Below are 21,808 nucleotides of genomic sequence, written 5' to 3'. Positions count from 1 at the left end.
CTACATGTTCTTAGAATACAAACATAACCATAGACATAAGCCATAGACCATAGTCCATAGTCCATAGACCATAGAAAGGAAGAGCCAATAAGCCGATAAAATATGAAAAGAGCAAAGTGGGCAGTGTACTGGTTTTTAATATAATTGCCGCAAGACTCTCCTAAGTCATAACAATAACTAAGAATCTATAATAACCATAGCTCCAATAAAATAAACTAAATGAAGATTACCGCAATAGAAATATAGTACTCTTAGCCATAAACAGTGACAGCCCGAAGTTAGTGCTTATTATAAAAAGCATGGCTTCTTATTTAAACAGAATCATTTTATCTGTGAGGACCGATGAGCGCATTGCTGCTTTTAGTTTCGAAATTGTGAATTGGTATGTCTCAAATTGCAATGTGTTTTCATTGTGATCCCGAAGTGTTATTTAAAGAGTGAGGATGAGAAATTCCTCAAAGCAGCAAAGTAGGGAGGAGGGAGCGTTTAAGATGAAAACAAGTCAAAATATAAAGATTAAGAGAGCTTAAAATAAAACTTGGAAATTTGCTTAAGCACACATCATTGCTTATTGATCAGCTGCACAAAGCATTGAACGGCCTCAGATATAGACTCACTCTCTTCTGTGCGCTTTTACTCTCCCATTTTGGCATTGCCACAAGCAATCGAATCTCCCTCTCTCTCCTCCCCCGACGCCATTCGGTTGAACAACGAGTTAGAAGATCTTCTTCCTGAGTTATATTAGACCAAGGTCACATCACGAAAACACTGACTACATACATACATACATATTTACGTTATCACTTGTGCTAAAAAATATATACACGCACACAGGAACACATACTACACACGATAAAGTTGAATGGCACTACAAAGTGCAAAGAAAACAAAGTATTTATAGCAAAACTGAGAAGAACATTGACTTAACAACAAAGCGACAAAGTATTTTCGTAAAAAGTTGCAATATAGAGAAGAAGGAAGAGCAGTAGAGAACGGAAATTTATCGAATTATTATTTTGAATAAAAATCCAACTGTGAAAAAACGTATAAAATGGAGCGTTTGTTTTGAGCTTTCTTTCGGCTAGACTGTGTATGACATGAGTCTCATCTTTTGGAGCGATGAGAGGTGGTATTGCTAAGCTTCAAGTATTCTTATCTTACATCCCTTTCGGTTAGGCTAACAGCGCTATACTACCGCTCATAAAATCTCAACTATTCATATCATACATACATATATACATACAAATATTTAAGTAAACATACACATACAATGTATATAATAATTACTGTTAAAACAAGGTAAGACTTCGCTGTGAGCGCCTGACCCCGCCTCTGGCTGCCGCGCTCTCTTTGCACCTCGATCTCTCCGTTCTAAGCACGCAATGTATCGTTGCGGTGCATCGCCTTCAGCAATCATATCTGTATTCATACCACAGGCCACGTTTCAGAGGGTTAGTGCGGTCTTGCCAACTATGAATGCTGACTAATGTGTTAATGTAGATCAATATTTAATTAATATGAATTTTGCACTAATCACTTGGTACTGGTACTACGACTAAGGATCAAAGAGTTATTATCTTAACTACTAACTGCAGCCTACCTTGAAATAAAATCACTAATACCAAGGAAACCGCAGTCGCAACACCGGGTTCGACAAGTTGGCTTGGTGTGTGGTATCATATTTTATAAGTAAACATATACATATCATCGTAGCTAGTTAACATAAATGTAGCTCTGTATCGTGTACCCACATGTGACCCAATCTGTTCCGTTTGGGCTACGATCGTTTCACCAGCGGTGCTTATGCGCAAATTTCTGCTCACAGATATATGTATGTTCGTTGTTTTTGTAATAACTGCATCCCAAAAAAGTGTACGTAAGCCATTCATGCAATTTTTCCTTATTCTTTGGTTTGTTTGTGGAACAATTTTTATTTTTCAGTTCAATTTTGAATGGGTACACGTCACCTTATTCACCATATTAATGCACAGCGTGTGCATTATGCACACACACACATTTACATATAAGCATATATGGATACATGTTACACTCGATTATTAATTGTAGCTGTAAGTGTTTAGGTACAGTTACGCAATAAGCGCATAACCGAAATCATCCGCCAACTTGCCATCGTTTTCTCGTTTCACGTTTTCCGTTTTGGTCAATTTTTGCTATACATTTACCGTTGTTCAATCATTTAAGTATATACATAAGTATCTGGATTATATGGTACCACTCTACACACACACCCACACATACTTATCTACTATGAGTACGCTCACCTACTTTAATGTCTATTATCGCATATACTACTATATACTACATACATACACATACATATACACGTCTACTATGAGTATATGAGTACCATATACCAAATATCTGAATAAGAATTGTTATTTAAGTTCATTTGCGTGATTTGAATGATTATTTGCATTTATATGTTAATCGGTACAAACCAAAAATCCTTAACTTACAAAAATTCCAGGACATTCGCCTAAGAAACTCTTCTCATGTCATCTGTGTGGTAAGCTTCTATGTTCGAAAGCCTCGCTCAAGCGTCACATCGCCGACAAGCACGCCGTGCGCCAAGAGGAGTACCGCTGCATCATCTGCGAGCGCGTGTATTGCTCGCGCAACTCCCTGATGACACACATTTACACATACCACAAATCGCGCCCCGGCGAAATGGAGATGAAGGACATCAAGCTCTATCACCCCTTCAACTCGTCGATCTGAAACGCGATGCGCAATTTGTATAATTGCAATTTGCCATCCGTAACAATCGCCGCAATGCCAATAGCGTTCAAACCAAAACCAAAACCAACACAAACACCAACAACAACCACACTAGCAAAGCCAATGGATGAAAGCACAAAAAGCTCGCATGCTCAAGCCGCACGGGAGACTAGCCCGATTGCCAGCAAACAGATGAACACATTGGCTCAGCTGCCCAAATGTGATGAGAAGCAGCAGCAACAACAACAATACCAATATCACTTACAACAACAACAACAGCAGCAGCACCATCAACAACAACACTACCTCTATACTGAGTACCAGCAATGGCGGCATGGTGACTCAGTACAACAAATGCAACAACCACACTCTCGCCAAGACGACGCATTCCACTTGCAGAATCTCATCAAACAACGACAAATAATGACCTTGTACGACTACTACATGTACCAACGCCACCCGTCGCCACCGATGCCGACGCAGGCCAAAGCTTTAGGTTCGGGTCTCGACTTGCGTGCCGAGTACGGACGAGTGGCTCGACTATAGCGACAAAAAACGTAGATTTAGAAACTTACAAAAACAATATAACAATAACATTAAAGCAATGCCATAACGTAGTGATAACTGTAAACCTTAGAAGTTAGCGACATACACACATTGACACAACTGCAGGAAAGTATACACATACATACGTACCCCCTGTATGTATGTATATAGATTAGCGAAGAATTCACAATTTAAGCATTAGCAATTATATATACATACACACACATATGGATATACATACATATAAGGAAGTTAGCATAATTTTTCTTATAAGATTCTCAACTCAGCTCTCTAGCAACTTAAAACGATAACTGCTCAACTATTTACAATACTTACATACATACAGACATACGTGTATATGTTGGAAGCACAAATCATTTTTAGGTTAGGTGTACAATATTAGGTGCATACTTGTAGGAGCTCAAGCATATACAAACGCATATACACATAGGTTTACTTGCAACATGCATACAAACAAATGTATATACATATATATAGCTGCAAACCTTTATATTTACGCAGCATATAATTAGAAACCGCATACGTACTCGTTCTACATCGCACGACTTTTTCGTGCGGGACTTTTATTCTAAATGACCACCGTATCTCACAACTACCCACTGTGGCCTTCTATTGTGTCTACCACACGCACACGCACGCATTCGGAGCGTGTATGTGCGCGTGCATATAAACTCCTTAAGTAGTCAATTCGAACTAGAAACCTTTTTACGGCATTTATAGTAATGCCCTTTACACATTTTTATAACTTATGTATCTCAACGGAACTATACCGGTGACAACGGACTTGTTGACTAGCCTTAGCTTACTGCAAACTGAACTAAAATCATAAAAAACTAGTATTTAATTATAAAAAATGGAAAATGGATCGGCGCCACATTGAAGCCTAGACGCAGCGAAACAAAAGACTCGAGCTACGAACTTCGTTGGGCGGCGCGGAGACTTGTCGGCTCCGAGCAGAATGTGTGTGCATCGGCGGAGCAACAGCGCGAGCAATCTCTGGTGTACTCAGCAAAGTATTTATCAAAAACATTAACGGCGTACAAAGAAATTACAAAAATTGATTCCCTGACCCAATCCCCTCAAAACAGACATCCAAAGTGAAACCGTGGGCCCTTTTTGCACTGGAGCGATGAGCCCAAAGTACTCAAGCAATTAGTGGCTTATGACAACTCTACAAATAAGCAGCCTAACGAGGTTTTGGGTCAACCATGCCAAATTGTGATTGATTGAAGATACGAACGTCAAGGTTAGCAAATAAAAAGTCATCAACAACAAACTCGTAGCGAAAATAAACTGGACCTATTTCAAGTAGTTAGTTCACGTTCACGGACTATATCCACTCAAATAATTATGAATATATATCTTCATCTGTTAAACCGTTGTCTTTCACTCTACCTATTGGCCCTCACTATCCCTTTTGGGTCTAACAATCTCCTCTCTTTCTCTCTCTCTCTCTCTCTCACATATACACTATCAAACTCACTCAACGACACTAGAAGGTGCAACTCTCCGTAATTATAATGAATCTTCTCACACAATCACTCACTCTTTCTCTCTCTATATATACATCTCTCTAAGCTGGTTGGACCCTCTGTCCGGGTATCAGTGTTAATGGTCTCGTTCTCATTCACAACGTTATATTACATACATACATAGATAATATTTCACTGCTGTATTGGTGATATCTCATATTGATTTTAGCATATCGTTGGGCTAATTATCTAAATGCTATCCTATAAGACACTCCACTATCCATTCTGACAGCTTGTAGTTAAATAATACATACATAAATATGCACAGTGCATACGAAAGATAATCACCTGGTGAAGAAAGCACGAATGCATACATATATACATACATGCAAATATACATACATATGTACATGCGGTAAATATACATATGTACATACATATCTCGATTGCCGCCTGAACACTTTCTTTAGTGTACATTCTTACATTTGTACATACATATATACTTTCACAAGTAGAATAGTAGAATAGCTGCTATGGAGCTCCAGTAAAACAGCTTCTGGATCTACATCTGCTCTGCACTTTTCAACCTCACGCCTCTGCTGAGATTAACCGCTAAGTTCCTTGGTAGTGCTTATTTCTTTGATTTATCACTAGTTCGACTAACGCTTTCTCTCTTTTTTTACTAAAACAGTTATTTACTTTTTATTTCTATTTTTATTTATTTTTAACATTTGTCTCTCTTATACTGAATTAACTTCTTCATACATACATACATATGTACTTATGTACATAATGACGTGCATACGATTTAAAAGATTGAAGATTTTAAGAGGACTATTTGCTACTTTTGTAATTAAATTCGCCAAAAAATTGTTTTTTTTTTCAATTTCTAAAATTTAAATTTGTTATTTTTTATCATTATACAAATAATCTTAAATACGGTTCTTCGGATTATGCTGGTCGTTCTTATTTCCTCTCCACTCCGCTCCGCTACATAAACTTATTCAACGGGGTTTCTTCTGTAAGTCATCTCTTCGTATTATTTCATATTAAACGCCATATTGACACTATGAACTCTCCTGAACTCTCCAGAACTCTTCTGAACTCTACCTATACTCTTGCCGGAGTCTCGGACTGATGCCGCGAGAAGTTGTAGCTGTAATCAGTCTATATATTTATAAGTATCTCTCTCTCTGTCTTCTTTCCTATTGTCTCCGTCACACGCCCTCGTTGTTTGGAACTCTACTGCGTTCTTCTTCTAAATAAAAAATACTCTTAAATCTCTTCCCTAAAAAATATTTGTAAACTCAACATGAATATATTTAATTTAGAATGTATCTAGTACATCTCCTTTGAGTTTGGTAAGTTTTTGCTATATTTTACAGACCGTCATCTACGTATGTCCTTGCATAAGTAATTTAAGTAATGAATACTTCTATTATCTTTGCTTATGATTACTTAATTCATCAGCTAATCATTACTAATCAGCCTAGAAGTCATCACGCGCTCACACACACCACATTGGTCGGCATCATTATTGTAGTTTTATGTCATCGTCAACAACCGAAATCATCAACTACATCATCGTCGTCATCATCACACACATGCATACATACGCCATGCCACATTCTCACTCCCTCTCACTCGTTCATGTATAAATTAACGCGAAAAACACACACACATACGCACGCACTCGAAATTCATGCGCCGATCAAACAACTGCGCTTGCTTTGCCTTTTTGCTTTCGCTTTTATTTTTACTGTTATGCCGCTTTATATAGCCAGCGCCCGTGGCTTCGCCTGCGCTTTGCTTGCACCTGCATGCTTAACTTCCTTTGACTTGCGCGTAGCTCGTAATCTAACGCTTATCAATACATACGCGTGTACATTTATACAAATATACATATACATACATATGTAAGTAGGTAGTAGTAAAATTGTTGCATGCCACATTTGTTATTTTGAGCATTTCATTTGTGTTTTTGTCTTAATTTATTATGTAAATATATTTTCAGCTCTTTCTATTGTAATTATTTACCGTTAAAAGTGATCTTTTAAGTTTGGAAAATATATATTACGCTAAGTAACTCAAGTAAGCGCGTAGAATTGCCTATCCGAAAATTTAGCCAAACAAAAGAGCAATACAAAACAGAGAAAACAAAGCGATGATGCGATGCGATGCTCTCGCCAGCAGTTCTACGCCTTCTTGGGCGTTAGTCGAGTTACTTCATTCTTATAAATTTCTACTACGCAAGCTTTTTTCAACTTTCGCTTTAAAAAAGGAGTTTTGCTACAGTACTTATTTAGAATATTTTATAGAAAAAAATATAAATTTTCTTTGAAATCGCGCTTTCAGAGCGACCACTACAGAACATACAAACTGCTTTTCCAATTCTAAATTAATTGTATATTTAACCTACAGGTGGTTTCGAATACTTCCACATTTACCCTTACACAATTCAACTAGTTTAAGCCTCTCTCCAGCTTCCTCTCCTCTCGCTTAAAAATGAAAAAAAATAATAATTTAAATATAATACGAACTCTACATGAAATATTTCCCTAGTAAACAATTGTATACTTGTATATTAATAAATATTATTTCTCATTTCTACGCGTACTATCTCACTCTTTACACGCGCACACACACACACTTTTGATTTCCTTTGACTTCTCGAAGAGACCATACTACGCCGGATTCTTTTTCATCGATTACTAATCTCAATTTTCTTTACCCTTTGCTTGTCCTCTTTCCCCCTTTAGGTGCACACACAGCCATCCGCTCAGCAGCCACGTCACCAACTAGTTCGGCCTCATCGCCACCGTCACCGCCAACGGCGCTCACCTCGCCGTCGCCCTCTTCACTGAGCTCGCTAGCATGCAACGGCGGCGGTGGTGTCGGCAGCGGCGTCGGCGGCAGCCTCTTCAACATGCACAGCTCATCGCCGCCACGCCCCGGCAGCGGCGGCAACATCACGCCCAACGGCACAGCCAGCGGCGGCACTCTGCCTCCAACACCCACTTTGACAACTACACCACCACAAATGCCGCTGCGCATGCCACCACCCACCAGCGGCGGCATCAACGAGCCGCAGGAATGTCCCTACTGCCGACGCACCTTTTCGTGCTACTACTCGCTGAAGCGGCACTTTCAGGACAAGCACGAACAGTCCGACACACTGTATGTCTGTGAGTTCTGCCACCGACGCTATCGCACCAAGAACTCGCTCACCACACACAAGAGCCTGCAGCACCGCGGCTCAAGCGGCATGCTAAAGCGCCTACTGAAGACATCCGCCATCAAGAATGTGCTCGTGCCACCACACCATCACCATCACCACCATCTGACGCATCCGCGCGCCAGCCTATTTGACTTCACCAGCGAGCTGGGACAGCCACCACCGGGCATCCAATAGGATTTCAGATGGAATGCGATTTTCTAGAGGACCCACTAAGTTAAGCGTGGGCGCGCAGTCGGCTATCGGATTTATGTAAAGTCATACATACATACATATTTACAATTCTACTTTTGCATAGGCGAGCATACTAATTTACTTATTTTGATTATTGTACTTGTAATTGAGTAATGCTTGGGCATTGCTGCATGTAATTTGGAATCAGTTTGATCGATTTAATTTCATAAACTGCCCACACACACACACATACAAACATGCAAATGCATGTGGAACGCGGTTAAGAGCGCGGCCACAGCGCCGCGCAAGTGCAATACATAACGGAAGCGAAGATAGGGAGGCAAACCGCTGGAAACTGGCTTCAAACGCAATAAGAAAACACACACACAGCAAGATATTTGTGCAAAAGTGCAACAGTGGAGGAGGAGTTACATAAATATAAGCGAACGGATCATTGTAAATAAACACACTCACACACATACACACATATATATGCAGTTCTAAGCAAATATTTAGTAGTATTGAGAACGTCTAATTTCTATTAATGTAGCTACATTTAATCCTAGTTTACTTACAATTACCGTTAGATTAATTATTATGAATTATTTACTTACTGCAAAGCTAAGATGCATTGAAACCATACTTGTACGATAGTTCTTGGCCAAATTGGAAAGAGAATGAAGGACTTAAATAGTGAGGCGGCCACCACATAGCTGGCTGCTGGCGCATGCAGCGGCGGGGGGTTGGCAGTTGCCTACCCCTTATCATACTTGTACATATCATGGCGTATACGCGAAGTTAGCAACTTACCTCTCGGATCTTATCTAGCAAAATTGAAACTGATTAGCAGAAATCAAGCGAAAAAAGTAAAATAAATTAACGCACAATTTCCAACGCCCCTGCCGCTGCATGCCTCTGCCTTTATATGGAAAGGACCGAGGCAAATAGTTTATTGTGCAACATAGAGTTTAGTGATCGGTTTCTTGTGTTTCGCCATTTACATTTACTAATTTTGAATTCGTTTCGAAGGCGCGACAAAATCTCTAAAAATCAAATGTATTCCAACTGAACAAAAACAAAACAAACAAACATAAAATCTAAAATCTAAAATCTAAAATCTAAAATCAATTAATTAAACTCAGTAATTGTTAGAAAGTCTGGTGAAGTGTTAAGAAGTTTTTAGCAAAAAGAATAAGAGAAAACCACTTGGAAATAGGTACGCGGATCAGCACAAGAAACTGGCAGTGATTGGTGATTTTAATTAGGCGTAATTTGGTGCCAAAACGGTTTCAGCCGTTTGTATTTCTTAATTAATTATGATAATAAAGTAAATATAGAGCGAAAAGGGGGACCAATTTGTACTGAAATCGCATAGTTTATTGCGTTTATTGCAGATCTGGATACTTACATATGTAGTATATACATACAAAAATGTATACATAATTACATACAAACATAATTAAATGCATTAATTAAACTTAATTATATGTAAATGTAAAATGAACTTTATCAGGGATTAATATCAGTAGAATGTCCTTTTTTCTATGCAATTAAATATATTAAATCAATGAAGAAACAAAAACAAAAACAAAAAACAACAACAACATAAAGAAAAGAAAAACCAACTTAACCTTACATTTAAGCATACAAATTTAAACCTTAAAATGGAATCTAAGAAATTTATTGCAACTTACAAACATACATATATGTATACAATACACACGCAAACACGCATACAAATCTAACAGTAAGTGACCAATTATACACACACACATATACATACATATGAAAGACGCAGACATATTTATGCAAAATGCACAACAACAAACTCAGTGATTTTCACCAGTGAAGTACAAATTACTTGAAATTTATACAAACAAATGAAAATGAAATGCAAATAAAAAGTAAAAAATATTAAAATATATAAAAAAGTAAATAAAATAGATTTGCATAACTGTTTTGGAAGCTTAGATTTGTAATTGCATAAAACATGTACAAACACACAATTAAAAAGAAGAAAGAAAAACAAAAACATCTGCAAACCTAAGCAGTTTGAAAAACGTCAAGAAATTCAGTACGAAAAGCCTCAAAAACCTCAAGGTTTTCATTTTCATCAATGGAAATCGCACAATTTTCACAGCGAAAGCGTGGCAATTGTTGAAAAAAATTTTTAAAAGTTAAAACAAAAACAAAAACAAACGTATTTTTCTAAATGTACATTAAAAGGATTTTCGCTCAAAGTAGAACACAATTTTATTAACTATGTAAGCGTGTAAATATCAAAGCAAACTTAAAACAAGTAATTGTATGCCAAGAAAACTATAAGTTGAAACATATTTAAAGTTCACGAATTAAATTTAGAAGAGAACAACAAAACAGGAACATGTAATTTTAGCATTTAAAAAACAAAATAACACTTTGCCAGTATCAAGCGCGCCGACTTGGCAGCGCGACTGCGAATTGCTATTTTGCGGTTATCCGTAAATTGACTCAGGAAATACTACTTATAAATTATAAATTATAAATTATAAACTAACAAATTAATATGTATATGTATCTAAACAGACAGAGCAAAAACAGGGCATAAATGTAGCACAAGCAGGCTTTAAGGCGCAAGCAGACAGCTTAAGACGCTAGCAACAAGAGCGCTTGTAGCACAAAAGCAGACTCACGGCGACAGTCACACCACAAGCAGCCAATGTTGCGCACCCAACTAATCAAACCGTGCCCAGCTAAAGTCAAAAAATATTAATAAACAAGCGCGCATTGTACAGTTAGTGGCGGACTTTCGTGCAAATTGCACACAGCTCCAGTAGGTTCCCTTTGGCCAGCGCATAAGTGCCAAGTAGCGCCGAGTGCGCCGGCGCAGTTGCAGCTGCGTTTCAATACTTCGCAAAGCAAGCCAAGAGCGTTTCCATCACGTGACTCAGCTAACAGCTATCGACTCAGTGCTAATGAATGTTTCAAAGTTTAAGCGCGTATGTACATATGTAGTTGCATAGGCGCCATGTAGGTTATGTGTATGTGTCTAGCTGTAGACGACAGAGTTTCCTTAAATTGTAATTGTATAATTTATTTTTAATGATTTTTAACTAATTTTAATTTTGTTTTGTTTTTGTCTATTGTACTCTTTAATACTTAATGAATTCGTATTTTTCGTAAGTGTAGTTTAAAACACAAATATGAAAAAATACAAAAACAAAAAAAAAACAAAAACAAATAACGGCGTGTGTTGGTATTCATGCGCGATAATTTATTAATTTTTTTTATCAAAATTTTAAACATTTAAAGTTAAAAAACATACAACAAACTGTGATCTATTTTCTCTCAAATTTACATGCAAAATTCTTGTTTGGCTGTTAACTATTTTTACACAAAATAAGAGGTATTCAAATATTCGAAAAAAATATTATGAATTAAGCAAATACTTTTTTGTACAAAATTTATGTTTAGGCCTCACGTGCAAATTTATATGATTTTATTTATGTATATTTTTTAATATTTGGTGCGACTCAAATCATCTAAATTTATACACACCCACACACATACAAAGAATACAAACACAATTACAAATTATAATTAGTTTGTACATAAGTTAAAAGAGTGTATTGTATTTATTTTATTGCTTTAATATACATATTATAACAGTACATATTATACAGTTAATTTTACTTTTTCTCAAAATTAAAAATGCGTTCTTTCACGAACGCTGCTAAAACTTCAAACTCTTAAACCATTTTTGAATTTGTTGATAAAGTGAAAATATAACAAAATTAAAAACAACAAAAATGAATTGGCTTTTATTTTTTACACTAATCAGCTGACCAAAAACAATTAACAATCGCTTAAAACCTTTGTTCAAACTTACCGCAAAGAACATATTCTAGACTTAGGAATGATACAGAGCTGACCCTTGCCTTGAGTCCTTTGTTTTAAGCGGTTATGTTACACATTTTAATTTAACTATGGTACAGTTGGGCACATGGAGAAAATAATATTTACTTAATTATAGCCAACAATATTCTGTGAATACTGAAATATAATAGTAACTCACTTATTTGGGAACTAAAAGAATGTTTCCAAATGGTAAAGCTATCAATCTATCAATGCAGGCCTGCCACTCTGTACAGTGCTGTGCTAAATAACAGCCTAAACTGATTTCCGTAGATGTTTTAAGATGCCGAAATACCTCGTTATTGAGCTCGTCAGGTCACACAAAAACCACTCAGGAGCGAAAAACTCTCAGGGAGACTTCCACAAAAGCGGCGCATATCACAAACACATCCATGATTCAAAACCATTGTATAAAAAACGTACACTAAAAAAGTGTTGTAATAAAAGAGTTGACTCGTTAGATAATTGGAAATTTATTGTATTTTAGTCAAAATTATTGAAAGAAAAATATCTTTACTCTAAATTGAGACCCAATAAGAATATGTTCAAAATTTTGCTCTTCTACACCAAACGAATATTTCGAAATTAAGTATATAAACGATGTATAAATTGAAAGACAAATTTTGAGAACAAAAACAAAATCTGTGATTTGACAAAAAATTTACTAAAAATAATAATAATAATACAAAATTTTTTATTTGTAATATAAATGAGTTTAACTACATGCGACATTCAAAATATTCAAATCTTGCACTCTCTTTCGATTTTCTGTATTGACATTAAAATTATATTGTAAGGAAAATAAAATAAGTGTAAATGTTACCATTTACTGTGTCTTCAATCAGTATCTTCTTGGCGATAAATAGGAGAAGCCTGCTTAAACATTAATTAACGAGATTTAAATACCTTATTTGCCCACTTACAACCGGAAGGTCATAAACAACTTCCTCAATATTCTTTTATTCTAAACATACAAACACATACATATGCTAAGTAACAGCGAAATATTATTCGAATTTTCGAAAATAAACGCAAACAATGCAAAACCCAATCGGTAACATCACGCTTTATTCTCAACTACCAAATAGTTTTCACTTTTACTCATCAGCGTCCATACACAGCTTAAGGTAAAACCTGTTCAATATTTTAAAATATAAATCTTATACACATATAAAATAAAGCCATGAAAATTATAGGGTGTGGAGAGACACACATAGATACGGGTATATACATAAGTATGTGTGTACACACGAGTGCAATTTTGCATTTGTATCTGCTAGAATGCAAATGGAGAAAAAACAAAAGGCGATCTTAATATCGAATTGTGTGAGTTTTTAAGATATCAAATCAGCCAAATGTACGCAAAAAGAAATAAAATAAAATAAAAATCAGTATGATATTGTTTCCAATTTGGTTTTATTTCGATTCAGTAATATGTATGTATATATAGACCTGAGAAACGTGGTAATTCTGTAAATGAGCGGCAACTATACATGCCGTTTGTATATTACCCAGCAAACACTGCTGCCGCAACTTCAGTACTTTAAAATTAGAATGGAAACTAATACATATACATATGTTTGTAAATACATTCAGAAATGAACGATCACATGTACACAAGATTTTCGGTTAGTTTTGTAAGTTCGGCCTTAAGAAACTCATAGAAACTTTAAGAGCTGACTTTTCTGATAGCGCTCTCTGGCAACTAACTTGTAATTTAACCAGTAATTGACTTAGTGGGCAAGAAAATTGTTTTAGCAATCTTCTGACGTCATCGTGTTGGCGCGTACCACGCAAACTATGGAGAGAGATAAGACATGCCCAACTCATCTCTCATTGGAAGTGAGAGGGCAATCGCTAAACGTCAAAACCTCCTCAACTCTGTCAGCTGTCAGGTCCAGATTGATATCCTGCCATAAAAATATGTAAACGGATGGATTTGTTGCCCCGTATAAGACCACTAATAAACAAGTAAGGAAGGGCTATGTTTGGGTACAAGCGAACATTTTATATTCTTGAAACTTGAATCAATCAAACCCATGGAAATACCTTAAGGTGTAAAACGTCAACCAGAAAATCGGCATTTAAGAAATTTTATATATGTATACATATATAATAGGGGTATTCGCTTGCTCTTGCAAGATTGCAGATTGCAAAAATACTACATATACCGAAATATCCTAGAGCACCCATTGCAGAATCTAGTGATATACCCTGCAAGACGGGTAGCTGTTAGCAAACGTGTAAGCGGCTTGTTATTGTTCACTTTTGCATTCGTTAAAATATTTGTTACTTTTGTTCAGAGAGTGGGAAAAAAGTAACACATAGCTATTTGATGTTCAATGGTTATCTCGCTCTAACCAATGGCAAATATCGCATGCTGCCTTGTTCTAACAGAATACATGCATTTGTTAGCAAATCTCTTCACAGGATATTACGGGTAACAAATTCTTTTGTTAGCGCATTGCTTACCTATGTGTTATGGATAACAAAAAGTATTTGTTACCCGAATATCTGTTAGTGCTATTATTTTCGTTATCAGTTTGTTACCTATAACATATAAGCATGTTAGCAAGAACAAGCAGTAACAAGATTATCTGTTACCCATTTGTTACTTCTACCAAATTCAATTCTTTTAAATAAAATTCAGTTTTTTACTATTTCGCTTTATTTAATAATAACATCAAAATAATCAAATATTTACTTAAACTAATAGCGAGCTCCACGTAATGCTCGTCCTCCAAGTCACCGGTGATGCTGCTAATTGAATGGTGCGTCTTTGTTATACGCATCCAAACGCTCCAAATGATTTCTGTAATATTAAAAATTTTAATTACACACACGACATTCAATTCACAATGCTTACCTTTTGCTCGTTGTTAATCTTTTTCGTTTACTCTATATAAAAGAAATTAATACCATATATAGTATAAATGTAAATAAGAAATTAATTATAAAATATCAAATAATGAAATAACGAACTTACCTCTTTAAAAACCAAAATAAACTGCGCTTTTCGTTTTCTTCTTCTTGAAAAATTGGGCATTCGTCTCTCCTATTCTAGCAAGTTAATATTACAATATGTTTAGAATGTCGATAGTTTTTCTCTGTCTTACTTACGTATTTTCCCATTCAATTGAAAATTCCAGAAAATGTAACAGTGTTAGTGAACAGCTGAAAATGTTTCAATGTGTTTGTGCAATCTGTTACCTCCGTCTTGCAGGGTACATATGAACGGCTGATTCGGTCAATTTATTGTGAATGACTATTATGCATAGCCATGCGAATTGGCGCACCTTCTGCATACATTTTTAACAAAAAAAAACTGTAACAAATCTTTATAATTTAAATAGAAATTATAAAATCTATTTAAAACTTACCTTTCCCAACAATTTAACGACGTAATATGTCTTTATGTAAAATGACAGCTAAAACAGGATTGCAATTATATTTTTGCGTGACATTGCACGCAAATATACATGGGTTTTGGTCTGACATATTTTACAGCCATTGCGAATAATTTTCTGCGTGTGTTTGTTGTTGTGCCGGTGCACCAAGAGGAAATATATGCAATTCTTGCACTGTGGGGTTTTGCAAGAGCAAGCGAATACCCCTAATATGTACATATAGTACATATGTATATAATTAAAACACTGACCGAATTATTCGAGATAAGGTTTGTCAGAAAAACAAAATTCATTATATGTAGTGTATGGGAGTTGGGGTAGTATCCACCTGATTTCATTTATTAACTCTTATCGTGCCACATACTAAAAAGTATTCCGTGGTTAAATTAAGGTTACACACATACAATCACCAATCATAGGGAGTAAAGTCAGCCGGATATTAGTTATGTATATGGTGGCTAGGTCAAGTTTTCGCCCAATTTTATCTATTTTAGACACAAGGATACAGTGTTATGAGCAAAGTAATTCATAGAGATAACTCAAATATTGGCCGATATATGCAGTATAAAGTCACCGCTATTAATTTTCAAAAAAAAAGTGATTAAAACCATTCGCATTATTAGTTGTTTTTCTCGCTAAATTAAAAATATTTCTAATATTTCCTACGACAGTAGAGATGAGTAGTGATGGCCCTAATATGCAATATGTAAAATTATTCAGAGCTCTAACAAATTTTACTTTATTTTACACAGAGAAGCATAAAATAGTTATGTTATATTATTTGTAATAACAATTCACGCCGCCATTTGTAGTTCACTGTCGTGCAGTCATGTCGTGTCGCTCTCTATGTGTTCACCACATAAAAGGTAAGAGTACCAACACTGCTTGCAGTTTGACAGTTATGTTTTGACAGAAGAATCAACAGTTCATTTCAGAGCAAAGCTAAGAACAAGAAAAAACTGAGTAAACAAAAATTTCTGCTGAATTTACAAAAGTGTACACATTAAGAACTATAGCAATAATTGGTTGATTGGTGTTGCTTAATATTAAATTTCACTTGAGCAGTCAACATTCACATTGGAAAAAATCGCTCTACTTGATGTGTTTCACCGAGTGCTTTGTTTTGTTGTGAAATCTCCGATGTGAACGAAACGAATTCACGCATAAAATTTAAAAAATAGCGTGGAGAACGTATGGACTATGTAACACATTCCCAAGTTCTCCAATAAGAACTTTTGTACAAGGGTGCCATGCTGCTGTTCAAAAAATTTACTTTGCGGGGCGCCGGCGTAACATTTGCAATTGTTGGATATTATAATCAAAGCTCGTATGGTTTTGGTGAAGACGAATCAGCTTCACTTCGTAATGAACTCGTTCTTAATTTCGTGTGGTTAAATATATAACTCAGTTTACAAATCCGTCCAAAGGTGTTTAATTTTTTGTTTATGAATTAACTATTCTTTATATTAATAATATATGTATGTAACTTATATTTTTAGTTCCACGTTGATTCTTCTGCATCATGTTAAGCGGCTTCGACTGCCACACGTATCCCGTCAACAAATAAAAACTTAAAAAACAAACGACATATTGCACAAAAGGAAAAAACAATAATGTCAAATATTTCGTTACTGCATCAAATCGTGTGAAGATGTCTCCAGTTCCTAACACAAATATATGTACATACCTGCAACTGCACTCCGCACACAAATTCTGTTTCCATTGGTAATTTAGTTAGCTTTTACGGATTGTAACATCAACGACATGTCAACTTTAATTTCTAACTAATATCTCGAAATAAAGTTCCACTGAACTGATGCGTTTAAATTTTGAAAAACAATTTCCTGCAATAAACGAAGAAAATTTAAAAATGCAGTGTGAAATATGAATCGTGCCACAACGCCCTTTTCCTCTTGTATTTCGATTAATACGTTATTACAGGAATCAACAAGGCTTTATGAGACCTTAAAACACTGCCTTCCCTAAAATTCCAATATGTAAGTTATCTTATATCGCAATTAAAGCAGATTTTTTCATTTAGTTTTATTTCTTGCAGAAATAAATCAATTTCTAAATAATTTGTTTAGAGGCGTCCACGAAGAAATTGCATCTCGAAAATCCTAAATTGCGAACTGTTTTCAAGGACTATCCAGTAATGGCAAAAGAAAACAAATGTGTACCTAAAGTAAGTTTGCAAAACCATATATTCATGAAAGTTCAAAGTTTACTAAGTTACTATTTAACTGTGAATGCACTCAGATGGAATTTGCATCATTCTAACAATTACGTCTTTTTAACATTTAATAGATTAAACGCCAGTCGTCAGAATACGTTAAGTTTATGATATAGTTTTACAATATATTTAAATATTTAGAATTCACAATTATATAAGTAACATAATAAAATTCCGTGTTTGTGTGTTTGGTGGTTGAATTGAAAAAACATTTATTTTGTATAACTGTTCAAAAATTATCGCTACTTAAAGCTAACTCAGCAACCGTTCGACAAGATGTAAAATACAAAGTATTTATTAATTGATAAACAATATTACAAAAACTTAACACTATTTCGAATATTGCTGGAATATTGAAATGTAGACCGTATCGAGTTTCTCGAGGATGTTGCAGCACTTATAGTATGTTAGCAACTGCGATGTCATTTATATGCATATACATACATATTTATTGCGGCACTAAAAGAGAGAACAACAGATAATACTTTATTAATTTGCATATATTGACATAAACATTAGAAAGTAGTAAAACATAAATTTTTGTTCATAAAGTGTAAATGTAGACATTATTGACATTATTTCCTTGAATTTAGAAGTGAAACTTGATAAAATCAATTTTTGAGCTGTATAAATTACTTTTAATCAGGTTTATTACTTTGAATATAATGGCAATTTGCTTCTAATTGAAAATTGATTATTATGATCGATCTAAGTCGGAACTACCGATTACTATCAAGGCAATTATTGTAGGTGTGTGCGTCATCATGCGATATCCCTGATGCGCTCTTGCATTTTTTATAGGTCTTGGCATTGGTGATAATATGCAAATTATCATCTATCTCTGCTTATGTTTACCAGTTTAACAGCTATGTTAACTAGCATAAAGTTAAATTTAATTTTATACTTTCGAGATATCTTTGTCATGATTTGCCTTTTGCAAATGCCATGTTACGGTTTGAAAGTGTGGTGAGCGGCTAGTGTCTGTCTGCAAAATATGTAATATTCCTGCGCCCCGCAAACACAGGAGGGTAATGAGGGCCTATAATGGCCCCACACAACGGGTATCATTTCTTATATGTAAGTTGAATAAGTTCTTTGGTGCCAGTTGCGTTTGTACTTGCTATTCGCTCGACTTGGTGAAGAAGCTCAAACAGTTCCAAGTGGGTTGTTGTTGGTTGAAAACTTATTAAGGTATACTTTGAATAAAATCAAACTTGATTGCTTGGCTGCTAAAGACTTCCTAGCTTTATTGAGAATATAATTTTGTGGCTTAACTGAAAATTGAACTAACAGCTTCCTACATATGTGTTAGTTCATATACCTTATTCTATGTACTTAATTCTATGAATTACAAAACATGTAGGAAACTGGAACCGCAGCTGTTCATACGTTGTGGTTCCTTTTATTGCCGCCTTTGTTTGTTTAGTCTATTGGCAGCTAGCATCTGATTGCGAGCGCTGCCAACTGGCGTTGGAGCATAATGACTTCAAGGTTAATGGGAATCATCCAAAACTGCTGATGTCGCATGTTCCCTGCGAATGGATTTAGCGTAGTGATGTGATGTTTAGAGTGGAAGTCATGGCGTGGGAGTCATGTGTTAACTCCTCCCTCTCTTAAGTATAATCGCCCGCGATTATTCGCTGTTATTTGTATCATTTGCATTGACCTGCCTCAATATTTCTTCAATGACTAGGTCCTTATTTTGTTGAGTTTGCCTCCTCATTATAAGTTTAATCGTTGTACGTTTACAAAATTTTGCAACAATTATGATGAATAGAATCATTGTGACAACGCATAAAATTATCTTCATGCTACTGTGGTTTGTTTCTATCTTTTGGTTTATGTTTGATATTCTTTTAATGTTTTTAATATCAATTTGGTCAATGTTTTCCAAGGTTAGGTCCAACTATTTTACTATGTTTAATTTCTGTAAACCGGGGTGCTCTATGTTGTCATAAGCTCTGTGTTCCTTGTTTTCGAAAATTGTATTGTTGATTGTTACTTTATCCTCAAATATTACTAAATGTGTTCCATTTATAGTTTTTTTTTCATTAAATCCATCTTGTATTATAAATTTATCATTATTTAATATTATTTTGCCCTCTCTTACATTGTCGATTTTTTTATAGTTTTTAGCATAACTAATGTTCCAATGCGCTGTGTTTTTGTTGAGCAGATCTAATAAACAATTCGGTTTATTTTCTATTTGACAAAAATTAATGACTGTTTTATTATTACAATTTTTTAATAATTTAAAGTGTCCTCTACTCTTTCCAACGGTTCTGTAGTCTAACTGTAGTATCTTGTCTTTTCGAATTACAGGCTCAATAAGAAATTTCTGATAAAAATCATTTACTATGGGATACTGTAATATGAAGTATATCGTTTCGTTATTCTGCATTACCTTAAGTTTAGAATTACTTAGTATATTTGTTATGCTAATTTTATCTCTTAAGCTTGCATTTATATCTATTAGTTCATTGTCTGTTAATAAAAGTGGGTTAACTACATCCATTTTAATCAACATTATTAATAAATAATGGGGTGGTGTCCTTTTTTCCAGGATTCTATGTCTTTTTGCCCCACGTTGGGCGCCAGTTGAATAAGTCCTTTGGTGCCAGTTGCGTTTGCACTTGCTATTCGCTCGATTTGGTGAACAAGCTCAAACAGTTCCAAGTGGGTTGTTGTTGGTTGAAAACTTATTAAGGTATACTTTGAATAAAATCAAACTTGATTGCTTGGCTGCTAAATACTTACTGGCTTTATTGAGAATATAATTTTGTGGCTTAACTTAAAATTGAACTAACAGCTACATATGTATTAGTTCATATACCTTATTCTATGTACTTAATTCTATGAATTACAAAACATGTAGGAAACTGGAACCGCAACTGGAACGCCGCTGTCTGCCAATACTAAAATTCTGCTAACATTTTCAAGTTTACCTTTACTCGTTGAAGTTTGTTTTGTTTTCTTCTCCGGAAAGTGTAAGACACAAAAATTCTTTTTAATGGTTTTATTGTTGTTTTCGTTAATTGTTGCGTTGGTGTTCGTAGTTTTGATTTGTATAATTTCTTTAGCTTTTATAAATTTTAGACATTCTTGGAGAATGAGGAGGGAGGGAACAGTTTTCACAAAGAAGAGAGCGTAGGCATTTATTCTTTGTATGCCCAAGAATCTGACAAGATTTGCATCGCAAGGGGAGGGGTATATATTGGCGAACTATTACTTTGCACCAGGAGATGTCGATTTTATGGGGTAAATTATATTGATTGAAAGTGAGCAACACCACTCCCGATAGTAATAGTTTCCCATCGATATATTTTTTAAATTTATGCAGTTCGACCACTCCATGGAAGGATAATTCTTGAATGATTTCCTCAACATTGTTGAGAAAAGGAGCGTACACGGTGCCTTTCACTTGGTTGGCTGATGCGTGTAGCGTAGCTAATATGGGACACACGCCTACCAATTGTTTCGCTTTTAGGAATTTTTCGGCTATTTTCTTATTTTCCACATGAAGCAAATAGTTTTCCATCACGAAGGGAAGGGTTATTGGAGGTTTGCGTTTTTTTCTTTTAGGTCCCGTGGAGAAGCGATTCTCCCTGATATTTGATGGCCTCGGAGCCATCGTACACGTGCAAATGCTTAAGTTTGTGAGGTTGGAATGCTAGTGAGCAATGTAAACACGAAAAATGAAAGAAAGAGAGCACTCGCGAGCGGTGCGAACGAATTAAGTACCCGATTAAATTAAGAAAAGAGATATAGCCGATGAGTGCGAATTTATATCATTTGCATTCGTTGTATTAAAATTGTCTTTTCATGCTCAAAATTCTTCAACTTTTAAAGTTCGTCCCTGTAATTTTTGGAAATGAACTTTATTGAGCAACAATGATATTGTTTATTTGCAGAATATTGCTGAATTAAATGTTGTGATTTATACTCCTCTTTATTTATTTATTTAACCCTAATTTTGACGGATACTTGGATTGTCATATAGAGTCATGTCCTGGCTGGACCCAAAAGCAAACTTAACATCATTTTGGAGAAACCTTAATTTTTTTATTTCAAATAACATTTTAAAAAC

The 21,808-nt window shown here is 35.3% G+C and overlaps 1 protein-coding gene and 1 long non-coding RNA gene across 4 annotated transcripts; both read left to right on the top strand.

Moving 5' to 3' along the window:
* Window positions 1-2,673: 2,673 nt before the first annotated feature.
* LOC120773569 (alpha-protein kinase 1-like) lies at window positions 2,674-3,285 on the top strand. The gene has a single exon (XM_040102539.1). It carries the CDS (start codon window positions 2,746-2,748, stop codon window positions 3,283-3,285), a length of 540 nt encoding a protein of 179 aa, XP_039958473.1. The 5' UTR covers window positions 2,674-2,745.
* A 13,135-nt stretch (window positions 3,286-16,420) lies between these two features.
* Window positions 16,421-18,356, top strand: LOC120775014. Of its 3 annotated transcripts, none has more exons than XR_005705285.1 (4): window positions 16,421-16,915; window positions 16,988-17,485; window positions 17,545-17,673; window positions 17,796-18,356. It is a non-coding gene; the product is annotated as an uncharacterized LOC120775014 (long non-coding RNA). The 3 variants fall into 3 exon arrangements; XR_005705286.1 differs by having other exon boundaries at window positions 17,748-18,356; XR_005705284.1 differs by having other exon boundaries at window positions 16,422-16,915; window positions 17,545-18,356.
* Window positions 18,357-21,808: the final 3,452 nt, after the last annotated feature.

Source organism: Bactrocera tryoni, chromosome 4 (assembly GCF_016617805.1).
Source record: "Bactrocera tryoni isolate S06 chromosome 4, CSIRO_BtryS06_freeze2, whole genome shotgun sequence".
NCBI lineage: Eukaryota > Metazoa > Arthropoda > Insecta > Diptera > Tephritidae > Bactrocera > Bactrocera tryoni.
Note: the sequence above shows the minus strand (reverse complement) of the source record. Positions and strands in the feature narration are given on the sequence as shown.